Here is a 13,912-nt window from a genome sequence, read left to right on the forward strand (position 1 = left end):
ACAGAGAGAGCTTTCAAGTTTCCTTTTTTTTTATTATTCTGTTGCTTTATTCTGCTGCCATGTTTTATTTTTGTTTTTTCTCGCAAGTGACCCGTTTGAAAGTGGGCAAAGACTTCTTTGAAAAGCTTGAGATTTGTATCAGAAATTCTCTTGCATTTCTTTGAACGATCTATCAATTATTAAATGAATAAATATATTTTTTTGATCTCAACATAGCCAAGAGGGTTTGAAGACGGACTGAATTGTGTATATGCAGCTGTCAATTGCAAATCTCGGCTCTTGTCTTGAGACCTTAAAGTGCTCTAGAGACTGCTTTTTCTGGAGAATTTAATTCATTCTAATACCCGTGCTCTGCTCTGCTAAGGGAATAATCCTCAGCACAAACAGAGAGAGGAGAGGAAGAGGAATAGCGGAGGTTTCATCTTAAGGCCCCCAGCTTCCTCTTCCAGGTTTAAGCTCCTTTTTGGCCCCTGAGAAAAGATTAGTCCCCTTGGCCCTGGAATGGAGAGCCTAAGCAGCTGGTTCCCAGACGAGGTCAGAGCCTCAGAGCCCTTATAGACCAGATGTGCCCGAGGCCACAGTGGAGGAGACACTCACCTGATCCTCAAAAGTTCACCGTGAGTTTAGAGTCTGAGATCTTTAAGGTGCTCCCTTTGGATTCACCTCATGCTATTCCTCCACAAAGCTCCAGCGATTTGATTTGATGTTTTTGTTTTTCTTCCCATGGTTACAGTGCACTTTAAACTCCCACAGGAGATTTCAGGTCTCTAAGGTTCTTCTGCAGTCAGTAGGCAATGGTGTGTGTGTGTGAGTGTTTGTGCGAGTGTCACCTCAGGGACACCGGTTAGGCAAGCGCACATGCATCCCTGTCAGCGTCTTCTTTGTTTGCTCTCTGGCGCACATGCCACAGAGCTCCTTGTAATTGGATGTGTTGGCAGCATAATGACATTGGGCGGTGGCAGAAGGCAGCGGAGCATGAAGCAGAACACTGCCTTGTGTGCCTCACTGGGGACGCTCTGGTTTCTGAGGTCTCCCTCGTCTGCCCTAACCCCACAAAGATGTCAGAAAATCAGCAAGGTGGAAGCGATGCGATATCACAGCGTCCTGAGTGAGATGCCACTCTTGTATAATTTACCTCAGAGGGAGCTATTGTACCTTCTCAAAAATCACAGGGAGAGTAAGTGAAGCATATAAGAACTCGATTACATCTTTTATAACTGTCACGGCTATTATCTCTCAGAGGTGAGGGAGGGGTGCTTTTTAATCACTGCACCTCTTTCATGGCAAGGCTGTAAAGGATTTCTTGAGTCTGAGGAAAAACAGAGGAATCGGTGTCAATTTAATCCAAAACACACATCCTCTTTACAATGAAAACCAGATGGAGGACCGCTATTAGTTCCCCACTGTAGCACCAGCGTCCCCACATTTATGACTTATGTGTTTTGGTTAAGGTCCTACAGAAACCAAAATGCACTCTTATCTTTGCTAGTTCATTAAACTCTCTCGAGAAGCATAATGCCATGTGTATCAGCATAAATACCCCTTCCTTAAAACCACAAATGATAACGTTTCACTTCTCTCCGGAGCTAATACACCCAAATAATGATATTTCTATTGCTCCCAAGAGTAGGCATGCCACAGTCACATGCATCCCGAGTGTGACTCACTGGGAGAAACAAAGGCAGGCTTGAAATAGACATTACAAATGTTTGACAGAGCACCATCAAACTGCAAAGGATAAGTGTTTGTCATCGTGTTATTTGCTTTTACTCATCATCCTGTTCCGTCAGTCCAGAACATGTCCATCCTTCTTTCTGTAGAATTGATTTTTTTTTTTTTTTTGTCCAGCTCCACATACTCCCCACACACAGCTTAGCATGCTATGTTCCTTTGATTTTTATTGACCAACACTGATTTGATTTGTATTGATTTGGCAGAGCTCAATTCCTCGGGCAATCTGTAGGGAAATGAATTCCCTTTTACTTTAACCTTCCCCAAAGACGTAGCTTGAACTGTAACACAAAAGCAATGTCATTACAGCCTTGAAAAGAGCTTTTGAAGGACCCTTTTGAAGTAGCAACTGAGGAAAGGTCGTGTCATTTAACACTGTTTAGTGTTTTGCTAAAGGCTGTAATTGTGTAGCGATGTTGTTTTCTCCTGCTTTCATAGATGACAGGAAGCATTTCCATCAAACAAAAGTGTCTGAGTCGTCTCCTGGCTGAACCACATCCCCATCTATGTAATCCTTTGGGATCATGCTGCAAGGAAAGCTAATGAAACGGGAGGTTTCAGACTGATGTATTATTGACCAGGTTCTGATGGAAAAAGGTGGTCATCAAAGACCTTCACGCAGATTTGCATTGCAGCCTATTAAATGCTTTCCTTAAGTGCATTGACCACTCTTCCAGTGCAGTGAGGATAACCTCCAAACCCCTGACACTGACATAAAATACTCGACACTAGCTTGGGTTTACTACCACTTTTAACTCCTGAATGTGTAGAAATGAGTCAGGGCAATGATTATCCGTTTAACCCCTCAGTCATGAAACCCAGGGGGCGTTCAGGACCATACGGATACTTCTTGTGCTTAGCACTAACCCTTCTTGACTTCTTGCTGCAGATGCAAATATCCAGCTTTCTCCCCAGCGAGAAGTCACTTTGCTTTTGTTGTGAAACAGACAGATAAGGGCTGGGACGAGAGAGTCTCTCCATAGCTCAGAGGAGCTGGAGTGATGAGCTAAAGGATAGATGTGAGATTGGTGAATTAGCTATCGCCCACTCTCTCTCTCTCTCTCTCTCTCTCTCTCTCTCTCTCTCTCTCTCTCTCCATTCTCAGGATTGTTCAGTCCCATCCACCATGAAATGAACAATTCCAGCTGAGCCCACTGGCAGGGCTCTGGGGGGAAACTCAAGCCTGTGATTGGTCTTAGGGATGTAAGCATGCAGCAGACTGGGAGCCATCATGGCAGGGCCTCTTGTCTCCTTGACATAGCAGTGTCCATCCAAACATTTATCCTGAGGTTTTCTTTTTAAAATACTTCCAGACTTGTTTTGGAGGAGCAGACGAACACTGTTAAGCATGAGCTTAGCTCATAGATTTTCATTTAGGAAATAGCTCGGCGGGTGATTGGATCTGAAATCTAAGTCTGTGCTTTGTTTGCAACAATGGTTACCTGGGAGACGGGTGAAGTCAAAACGTTTCTGAATTTAATCATTGCTTTATTAGCGTTGTTTATGTAATGGCATAAAAAAATCAAACCTTGCTGCTGATTTAAGAATGAAATGCTATAGTTAACGGAATTAATTCATGTTTGCTTAGCAGATGTGAATCAGTTAGCTGTATTGAAACAGTGCGTCGGGAGGACAGGAAGAGCTGGAACTAATAAATTGCTCAGCGCTATAAGCGTTTAAGGCTTCCACCCTGTCATGGTCAAACACATTTCTGGTGATTTAAGAGATTGTGTGCTCTGCAGATGAAAGATCAGGACTTCCTGCATTATATCAATTTAGAAAAACTCAGCTGACAGGTGCTGGAGTACTGCTGAATGTGTGCAGCTTCAGCATCTGCGCCTTCAGTTTGTCCTCTCAGATATGTTCAATACTGGCGTCATGGTCACTGCTAAGTCAAGTGGGTTTATGAATGCGCTGTGCCACTGAAGTCCAGAAGCAACATAGAAAAATAGGAAATCCTGTAATCCTGTTTGAAATGAGAAGGGATCTTGTTTTAATTGAAGCTGGCTGTGGATGTGCCACTCCTTCCCCACTGATGCTCAGTCAAGCCAAGCTGATTTCTGCTCATCTATGAGAGCAGCAAAGTCTGCTCCTGTAGCCCACCAGCTGTTGCTGCCCATCGCTGCACATGGCCCTGTTTTGCTGCCTTTTTAAAAGAGCGCAAGCCAACTCGACTCCTGTGAATGAATTGTGCAAAGAGGCCAATGTCTGTCCATTCATCTCCTTGTCTCTGGTCTTCCTAGACTACAGAGCCAGCTCTGTTTGATTCAGATAGAGGCCAAGGACTGGGATGGATACATGGACAGCCTCACAGATAGCATTTTTTTTTTCCACACTCCTCGCTAGAATAAAAAAAAAAAGTCTTTGTCAGCAATAATGTTCCAAAAGACACTGAACCTTTAGAAAACGGAGAAGGAAAAGCGTATTTCTTCAAAAAAGGGGGTTCAGGGGTTTCTGTAAAGCAGCCAACATTAGTGATGGGTCGTTCGCGAACGAAATGGCTCTTAGAGCCGGCTCTTTGACGTGAACGACGCGAGCCGGCTCCTTATCGCGAGCCGTCACGTGGGTTTTTTCTTTTTTCTTTTTCTCAGCCTCTCTCTCGCACTTTTTTTCCGCTTCACTCTGCACGCGAGCCTTGTGCTTTACGCTGGGCAGAGGGGGGAGGGGCGGTAGTTACACTCAGTAGCACAGGAACAGAGCCAGAGAGAGAGAAAGAGAGGCAGGGACAACAACATTAGAAAGGTATAGTAATCATCCACAACTATTTTCGGTTGCAGATGATAAAGGATTGAGAAAGTTTATTCATGCAGGTCCATATGACAGAGAATATGCATGTTCTTTTAGTTTTCATATTATAATTTATATTTAATTGTGTTGTGGTTTGCAGTGTTTTGTGTTCTTTTCACTTTAAATTTGTGAAAGGAAAAAGCTGAAAATTTAAATAGTTAAAACTTGAAATGTGAATAGTTGATTTTTGTATTATATGATTTATTTATTACATTTTATGTGGAGTGAATAAATAAAAGTATATTTACGGTGGCCCCTAGAGACAAAGCACATACAAACTTCAAATCACGTACGAACTCTGAAGCATGTACAAACTCCAAAACACGTAAAAACACGTACAAACTCCAAAACACGTAAAAACTCCAAAACACGTAAAAACACGTACAAACTCCGAAGCACGTAAAAACTCAGAAGCATTTAAAAACTCAGAAGCACATAAAAACTCAAAACACGTACAAAAGACAACAGAAGTGCTCCAGGATGCTGGGCGCAGTGTTGAGCCTTTGTTATCTTGTGGCTACACAAGCCACCAAGTACCAACGACCGGATTTGGTGTGTGGTAATAACAGGTAAATGAACTTTTTTTTAAAATTATTTGAATATATATACGAGTGCCTGTGTATAAATACACAAACAATACACACATGCTTTCAATTGTGTAATTTAAGTGATCTAGTAGCTCTGCTTTGGAAGTTCAGTTCATGCTAGAAATGTGTTTTGGAGTTTGTACGTGTTTTGTCTCTAGGGGCCACCGCATATATTTATATATAAACATATATAAATAAAACCACTTGTTTTTACGTTAGTAATTCCTTTTGTGCATAATTTTATATTATTGTTAATAATAAATTAATTAAAGCAACAAAACAACCTGAAGAGCCGGTTCGGAGCCGAAAGAGCCGGCTCTTTTTAGTGAGCCGAACCTAAAGAGCTGGATCTCTAAAAAGAGCCGGAAATCCCATCACTAGCCAACATGTTTACACGACTTTAAAGCTCTGTGCAAGGCCAAATGTTATATATACAGGCAGAGCTATCTGAGAAACCAACGGACATGGCCTCCGCAAACACAACCAATCTCTTAATCTCTCTCAGTTTGAGCCCTCCTTTCTCCTTCGTCTCCTAAAGTGAAGGAGGGATGGAGCGGAGACATGTCTCATTTTTCAGAAGGAAGGCAGCCCTTTTAACTTGATTAAGACTTTTTTTTTCCTGCCCTCTCTAGAGAATTTTTAAAAAATGTTTTAAGTCCAAATAACATGAGCACTTCGCCTGGCCATGCCAGAACCCCTTTCCGCTTGGAAATATTTGCTTTGGACGCCAGCCTTGCCCAGCACACAACACAGGCAATTATGGGAGCTATTTAAACAGGAGAGATCTACCTACAGACGACGCCTCATTTGGAAGGATGAAGGAATCAGGAAATTAAACCTTCATTGATGCGCTGATGGTATGGAAGGAGAATTCCCACAGGTCCTCGGAGACTGGTTGCATATCTCATGGGCATTTTGCTCATGCATCCAGGACTGTTGTGTTTATGTAGCCTTTATATTTCCGAATTTTTGGTAGGTGTGTGTGTGTGTGTGTGTGTGTGTTGAAGGAAGAGAGGAAAGGGAAAGAAACAGAAAAAGAGACTTTTGCATATGTTTGGACAAATTTCTCTGTGAGTTGTGAAAGTTTTTTTTGCTACGTGCTAACAGTTTATCTGCAAAGGCGCAGCTGTAGGTTGCCGGCTGCTTTCGTCAGCTCAAAGGTCTTCCCTCTGTCGCTGCCACTTTCATGATGAAGAGATGAGACCACGAGGTCAACACCAAGCAGCCACACAGTTGAATGAAAGCCTCGCCAAGCTTTTCATAAATTCTCCGTCTTTTACTCTTGAGTTTAAGCCTAAATGTGAACTTTCTTGTAAAGTTTGTTTTTCAGATAACGATGCTTCACCTGGTTGCAGAGTAATGTTTTTACCATCAGTCTTAACTGATGTGACACATTTGGTTTTTTTGTTTTTTTGTTTTTTTGTTTTAGCGGAAAGAGACATGTTTGCTCATGGAATGTGAGGACAGGACAGCACACTTGGCAAGCTGACAAGGTTTATAAGTGCTACCTGCCACTGACCTACTTATAAACCCCAGAAGTTTCCATCTAGTCAGGTGCCACTTTGTGTTTTTGTACACCAGTGAATCCAAGTCTGTGAGTGGAAATAAAGGAAAAAAGAAAAGTACGTTTAATTTCTAGCTCTTCCCGTACTGAGAATTCCCCAGAAAGGAAACTTAATCCAGAGGCCTTCTCAGACTGGACAAATAGACAGTAAATTAGTTTCGCATGACGGTTTATTAAAAAAAAGGCTTGTATATACAGCAGATTTTTAATGGATTGAGCAGAGGACTGGATAAGGTTCCAGCGTGGTCAGTAAAAAGGGACCAGGACCCCATATCTGAGGGAAAGGAAGAATATGGAGTGTCATCTCTACAACTACACCTCAGACACACAGAGGGCGACAGGAGCAAAGCTCTGCTGCACTCCAGGCAAAAATAAGCAGCAAAACATGACACACAAGCACCGTCATTTCATTTGTGTTACTTTTCATTTGTTTCTTTTGTCAAGAAGAACAATGAGCCTGGATGGGAGTTGTATATTCAGAAAGAACAGCTGGAAGAGCACAATTTATTACCAATGAAAATAAAGTCAGTAACTCCTGCTTGTGGTCAGTTTCCCTTTCTTTTTGTGAAAAGAAAGGGAAACTGACACCTTTGTAAATGCTTTGCTTTCATATACCCTTGTGGTGCAGCTCCTCCTCACCTCCCCCAATGCAAAAACCCCCCTGCTCTCTACTCTTTCCATCTCTTCTTTTCCTCACCATCCTCCCCCCACCTCATTCCTCCCTTTCTCTGCATTCCTCCCGTCACGGGGCTGACAGACACTCGTCATCAGCAGGTACTCTGGCCCAGGTGGATCAGGTTTCCCAGTTGCCAAGGGATTGTGCTGCATGTGCATTTTTACGGCTTAGTGCCGCACAGTTGGAGGTTTTTAGTGCAAGTCTGCTGTGGTTCCAATGTCAGATAACCATTATGACAGATTCAAACTCCTCAGCTTAAGACAAACTCGTGTATGACATTTGCACTTAAATGATAACCTCAGGTTTTTTGAGAGGATGAAGATGTTTTAATTAAAAATTATATATTTTTAAATTAATTCTTAGATAAAATATGATATATTGTTTAAGCCCTGCTAGTGCTGCATCTGTAGAGATCATTAAAACTGGTACAATCTTCACAATCCCAGTATATCTCAATGTATTGCTTAACTTTTTTCTTTCTCTACATATGACTTTTGAGGCGAATTAAATGTTGTGCTTGTGTTTTTGTCCTCCTCGCCCTTATCATCTGGTGAAAATTGAGATTTGTCTAATACTTTGATTACCACGTACCTACAAACTTTTATTCTAACACAGTAAACAAAGGCAGGGAACATGGTAGATATAAAATGCTAACTATCACCATTCTTACATTGTTACTCTTGACAATTTACTAAAAGCATTTCTGTGGTTCAGTTACAGCCACAGAAAGAGAGCTTCAAGTATGGCAAGAGACACTAGTTGGATAATTACTAAAGCTATATTTGTGAACCGTTTTCCACTGAATGACTATTATGATAAGCCAGAGCTAGTTACAGGGTGACAGTATTACTTCAATCCCTGGAGATAAATGAAAATGTGGGACAGATGAGGCGCATGGCTGTAGACTCTTCATCAGTAAAAAAATACAGTTAAAATCTGAAATTTCTGTAAAATGTGTTTAGAAACCTTTCATTTGCACTCTTAAATAGATAATAGTTGTTCACATACATATCATCCATGTTCGAGTTTGTTTATTAAATGGGTAATGATTTTCCCAGATGACTTGAGACAGTTGTTAATCATTGTAATTTTTGGTCTGTCTCAAAGCACTCTTGTTAATTTTGCTTTGTGTCTCCGGGCAGATGTGGATGAGTGCTCTGAAGGCAACGGCGGATGTCAGCAGATATGCGTCAACATGATGGGCAGCTATGAGTGCCGCTGCAGAGAGGGCTTTCTCCTGAGTGACAACCAGCATACCTGTATCCAAAGGCCAAAAGGTTACACACACACACGCACGCATGCGCGCATGCACAAACATGTTGTTCAATAGTGAAACGTTGTATATTACCATATGTGGTGACACCTCATGTTAAATGCAAATTTAAAGTTATTTTTGGATGTTGTTAAGCCTCTTTGTGACACGCGATGATGGTGAATTTGAGGCATTTTTAATCATGAGAAAGGAATCAGTCCTGACAGGTCTCAGTGAAAAAGGGTAAGTCAAAGTCTGAAGGGGGAAGAAGAAGAAGGGATAAATCACTTTTTGCTTTTTACACACCCTTTCAAATTGAGCCAATCTAGTGCTTCGCAGCTTTTTAAGGTATCTGTGGCATGAGTGGCTTACGGGGGGGACTGTGAGCACAGAAAACAATTAAAGGTATAGCCTGGGGCTGACACACCTCTTGTTTATAGAGTGTTCATTCCTGTGGGATGGAGACATGACAGAAGAAGATGAGCCAACCAGCTCTGAGGCTTAGTTACCAAACTCAGGGGCACTGCGGACATACATACATTTATAACACCATAGCTCTGTATCAAACAAAGTAATCCAAATGCTAACAGACTTCGTGCAGTTATAGTAAAACTCACAGCAGTGAGTGTTTTTTTGACCTCCAGACTTTATCTTTGGATAGATTAACACAGGGAGTGCTCACACATTGATTTAGCTGTCAGCCCAACAGCTGGTTTGGATACTGTCGGCTTGGGTCTGCTACCAAAGTAGAGAACTAACTCAACTTGAATATAATCTGTGTTGAGCACCCTGCCCCTGTAAAGGGTGACGCACAATTCGGCTGCATGTAGTTACACAAAACGCATACCTGTATTCCAGGGGTATTTATCCAGCTGTCTGAGAGATTCCTTAGTTCTGCCAAACTGGGCTGGGTCTGTGTTGGATCTTTTCTCTCGTTTCCTATGGTTTGCAACAGCACCTTTTATCCAGAAGGTGCAGACAACACGTCCAGCAGGGTCGGTGACCTCCTCGTCCCTCTTCTGTCTCTTGTGAGACGCCTGCCTTTGCTGGGAGTCATTAGATTGTGCTGTTCCTAATTTCCCCGGATGGTGAAATGAGGATCTTGGAAGTCTGGTTTATGAGCTTAGTCTGGCCTAGTGAACTGTCAGTGTTTACATTTCATAAACGTAGTGTTTTTTGAGTGAGGTGAAAAGCCGGATCATGTGTTTCAAAGGCCTACTACTATATAGATGCAGAAACAGACGTGTGAGCAAGTCCGTTCTTGCCCAGCTCTCTTTTCTTTTGTGCTTATTCTTTCTTTCTTTTGTAAATGCACCTCGTTTCTGTCGATCTCCCCTGTTAATATTAATATAGTCTTTATTGCTTACAGATGAGACCCGTTTGGATCTAGAGATTAAAGCTGCCATAAATCTACAAACTTCCGATAGTGATCAGATAGACGCCTAGTCATTGTTTCATTGCTTTTGGAAGACAAAGAGACAGAGCAGCTACTCATCTGCTTATTATTACTGCTCTTATTACAACAGTATGTGTCTGTATGAAAATGCAATTGGTGAGGAAGTGACTTTGCCTTGTTACAGAACAAGAACCCCACAGAATTTCAGCAAATTTCACCGTGCTCGTTTACAGAAAAATTACACACGTTGCTCAGGGGGGAAAAAAATGATTGAGAAAATGAAAGCTGATTTAATCACCCAGCCAAGCCAGTTTAAATGCAACCCTCCATCCATTCAGCCAGCCCTTCTCTTAAAGAGCAAAGCCTGGGGTGCAGTTTGCTCATGAGCTTTATTGTTCTCATTAAAAAGACATCAGCTTTCCATTTCTTCCATTAATGGGTCAGGTGTTCCCTGGGTAACTTCTACCAGTTTTTCCAAGGACAGCACAGACCTGGACACTGCAGTGCCTTTTGCTACCGGTCTGTTTCCCCTGCTGGTAGCGAGCCCTTGTTAGCAGTGAGCCTGTGCCAATTAGGCAGCAGGGGTCTGCCAGCCTCTCAGCTAATGACAAGGCTGCTGCTGGTCTGTCTCTTATTAGACCTGCCCCTGCCCCCTCAGCAGGAATAACTATGACCAAGTGAAGGCTCCATCGTCTAGCTGTAACAGTTCATTTATTCTCTCCAAACATTTCTTCCAGTCAAGAAATAAAGCTTTTCAAAGGCCAGCCAAGGTGCTTAGTGGTTGATAGGAATGCCATTTAGGTCAAGAGGGCTCCACTGCTCTGCGTTTGATTTATTATCTCTTTTATATAGGAGGATGACAGGGACGTATGTGCGTGAGATGGGATCCAGCACATTGGAATTCAGGAATCTCAGTCTCAGTCAACCCACACATCCATAATTTCAGCCTCATACATTTCTGAATATCCGGTATGGCAATTACCTTAAGTGCACACTGATGGTTGGTTATGCAAGTCATGTATAGTGCTTTGAGTATTCAGTATATTTATCTTTAGTTCTGAATACAAAAAACAGGATACACGGGATGTGAAAGTTGACTCATCCACTGGTAGGAAATGATTTAGAAACGGTGCAGCTCAAGAAGCAAGTTGAACCAACACAAGTTAGCAGGGTGATGTAACTTTGAAAGAGAAAATGAGCCTTCTGAATCCAACGTCTTGTCACTGCCAATCAGTGTGATGACATAAATGTGGTTGACTATGCCATGAAAGCTGCAGAGCGGCAACATGGAGTTTGAAAGTTCTCAGTAGTCTGATGATTAGGTTCCAGAGTGTCTAAAGCTCATTGCGCCGAAAAATTTGATTACATGAGCCCCGAGGCTTTACTGTCACCTTTCACTGCTGAAGGAGACTGTAATAGACTGTTGCACTTAAGTCTTCAAAGTGTTAAATCAGAAACAGATGAACATGCATTACCTCCAAGCAGAGTTTGCACTCAAGAAGAAAATGTATCATCCAAAAATTATCTTGTAATGGAAAAGCGATCATTTAAAAAAAAGAAAAAAGAAATATGGGCCACGTTTACACATTCCATTTCATGTTCCAACATGATTATCAAATCGGCATTTTCCTATATCCTATTAGAAAGAATAACTGAGCAATTTTTTCTAAAAATGTATCTCACAGTCACCTGATTGGTGATGTTTTTTTGTCTACAGTAGAGCTTTTCTGTCCATGAAATGTTTACTTTGCCAGTGGAAACCTCTTCCTATGTTTACAGCTTCCATTAGCTTCCCGGTTTGGCTTTTTCCCTTTGCGCAGCTAATCTCTCTCTCTCTCACGTTTTCTTTCTCAGATTCAAATAGTTACACAATAATCGTCACACACACATACAGACTTGCATGCACAGGAAGGCAGGTTAATAATTTCCAGTTTTATTCCGATAGAGGCACATCCTGGCATGTCCTTTTTTAACATTTAGATGCAGATTGTGGCATGTTGACTTTAGAAGCACTTATGTGCAGGCTAAAACTGCAACACAATAAGGAGTTTTCTGATAAATTAGCTCACGTTCGTAATATTTATATTATATTCTCAGTTAGTGTTCCTCCAGTTTGAAACGAGGCACAGAGTCCTTGAACCCTGTTTTATTGCTTTTGTGTTTACATAAATGGATAAAATAACCCAAGTTCCTGGACTGTAATATCCATTTATCAGGCTGTTTCACATTTTAATTTCATGAAGTAATGCGCTGATAAAGGGCCAGTTTCCATTGTTCCTGTGATGCGATGCTTCTTATTTAAGATTGCAAAGAGAAATTCTTTATGCATCCATTTGTTTTTGTAAAAGGAAAGTTTGTATGCTTTTAATATATGTTTATGTAACAGTGGTTGTCCCATTGTGCAGAAGCCGACACAGTTCTTTCATCATTGCTCTCGTGGATCTCAGTGGGTCTGCCCGCCTGTCTGTGCATTGGCCGCAGAACTGTTTTTACAAGTGCAAAAGTCGCTGCTTCATTGCTCTGCAGCCCAACCGTATAACCAGGCTCTTTTCCTATTCTAGGGAAGTAGAGCAGAGACTTCGAGCTGCACAGATGAAGACATACGGACACTTGTGTGTGTGTGTGTGTCTTTCTTTCTGTTCCTTCCCTGTTCGTTCCTTTCTCTTCCTCTGCCTCTTTCCTATATTATCTTCCCACATCTTAGCTATTTGTCCAGACTTTCACAGGACCCATGCCCTTCCTCCCTTCCATCCCCACCCTTTAACAAATATACATCAGTGGCTTGAGCTTCAGCAAATGTTGGCTGCCTTGCCACCGAATTCTTTGAACCTCATTTGAGACGGGCATCCTTTTTCCTCGTGGGTTTGTTGAAGGCCATCTCTAAGCTGGCCAGCCCAGCTCGCTGGTGCGGAGTGCCAGTGGGGTTTTTCCACTAACATTTGGCTATCATGGGCTTAACCAGAGGGCCAGACTAGGCTCTGCAGAGACAGATGCCTTCTGCAGTTGCCTCTTGGTTTGATTTTGGAGAGAATTGGGCTTTGTAATAACATACTGTATCTCATGCCTTTTGTATCTCCGTATCGAAGAAAACCTGCAGCCTGGATGTGCTCTGCTGTGTTGTCTGTTCTGCTGGGAGGGCGCCTGGCTCCTTTGGGACTGCACAGTGAGGTGACCTTGATAGAATGGGGGAGGAGTGAAGGGGAGAGTGGCACATCCACAGCAGGTGCTGCACAACTGTGTGTGACACAGATGGGCCGACACTCTCAAATGTGTGTGCCACATGCATACATTATGCAAATACACCTGTGTGTCAATGCATCCACATACCTTAATAGACGTACGCTTACAGGCTCGCACGCACACGCGGTTTCCTCAATATGTTTTTTCTACAGTAGAAATCGAGATTCTCAAGAGCTTTAATCATATCTAGCACATTCTTGTCTATTTTAGTCTTCTAAAGTCTATAAATGTAACTGTTTTAGGTTATGTTTCTCCTCTTATTTTTTTGTTTTTCATCATGGTAGCTCTCCACGCTTTGTTTTACTCTAGAAACACAATATATTAAGATGTACAACAAGCGCTCAAGCAGTGAGGTATATCAGTCCAGATGTCTGCTATCTTTTTCCATTTTCTGCTTGTTTATGACTTTAGTGGCTCCTCTCTGGAAAAAAGGGAGTGAAATAAGAAGCCTCAACAAGGCCTCTGAGAGCTGCAGAAAATCAGAAAACCCAAACAGTAGCACTTGGATGGACTCGCTGCTCTTAGAGTCAGTGGGGAAGAGTTACTTCCTTGACCGGCTCACTGGCCTGTTGCTCTGTCTGACCATTCTGCGTTGCGGCTCAGCCCAACCCAGTCCGACTCTTTTCCCATTCTCCTTTCCATGCGCTGACATTTTTATCCTCCTATTAAAACTTTTAAG

At 42.2% G+C, this 13,912-nt stretch overlaps 1 protein-coding gene across 2 annotated transcripts in view; it reads left to right on the forward strand.

Moving 5' to 3' along the window:
* Positions 1–13,912, forward strand: part of scube3 (signal peptide, CUB domain, EGF-like 3) — a 76,756-nt gene that overhangs the window by 24,395 nt on the left and 38,449 nt on the right. For both annotated transcript variants that reach the window (XM_085258533.1, XM_085258535.1), the window contains exon 4: positions 8,488–8,622. In XM_085258533.1, the coding sequence (XP_085114659.1) occupies positions 8,488–8,622 (135 nt within the window). The remainder of the gene's footprint in view (positions 1–8,487; positions 8,623–13,912) is intronic.

This window comes from Mchenga conophoros, linkage group LG20 (assembly GCF_057382185.1).
Source record: "Mchenga conophoros isolate Kocher_MC1m ecotype Shallow Benthic linkage group LG20, M_conophoros_male_GT1.1, whole genome shotgun sequence".
Lineage (NCBI taxonomy): Eukaryota > Metazoa > Chordata > Actinopteri > Cichliformes > Cichlidae > Mchenga > Mchenga conophoros.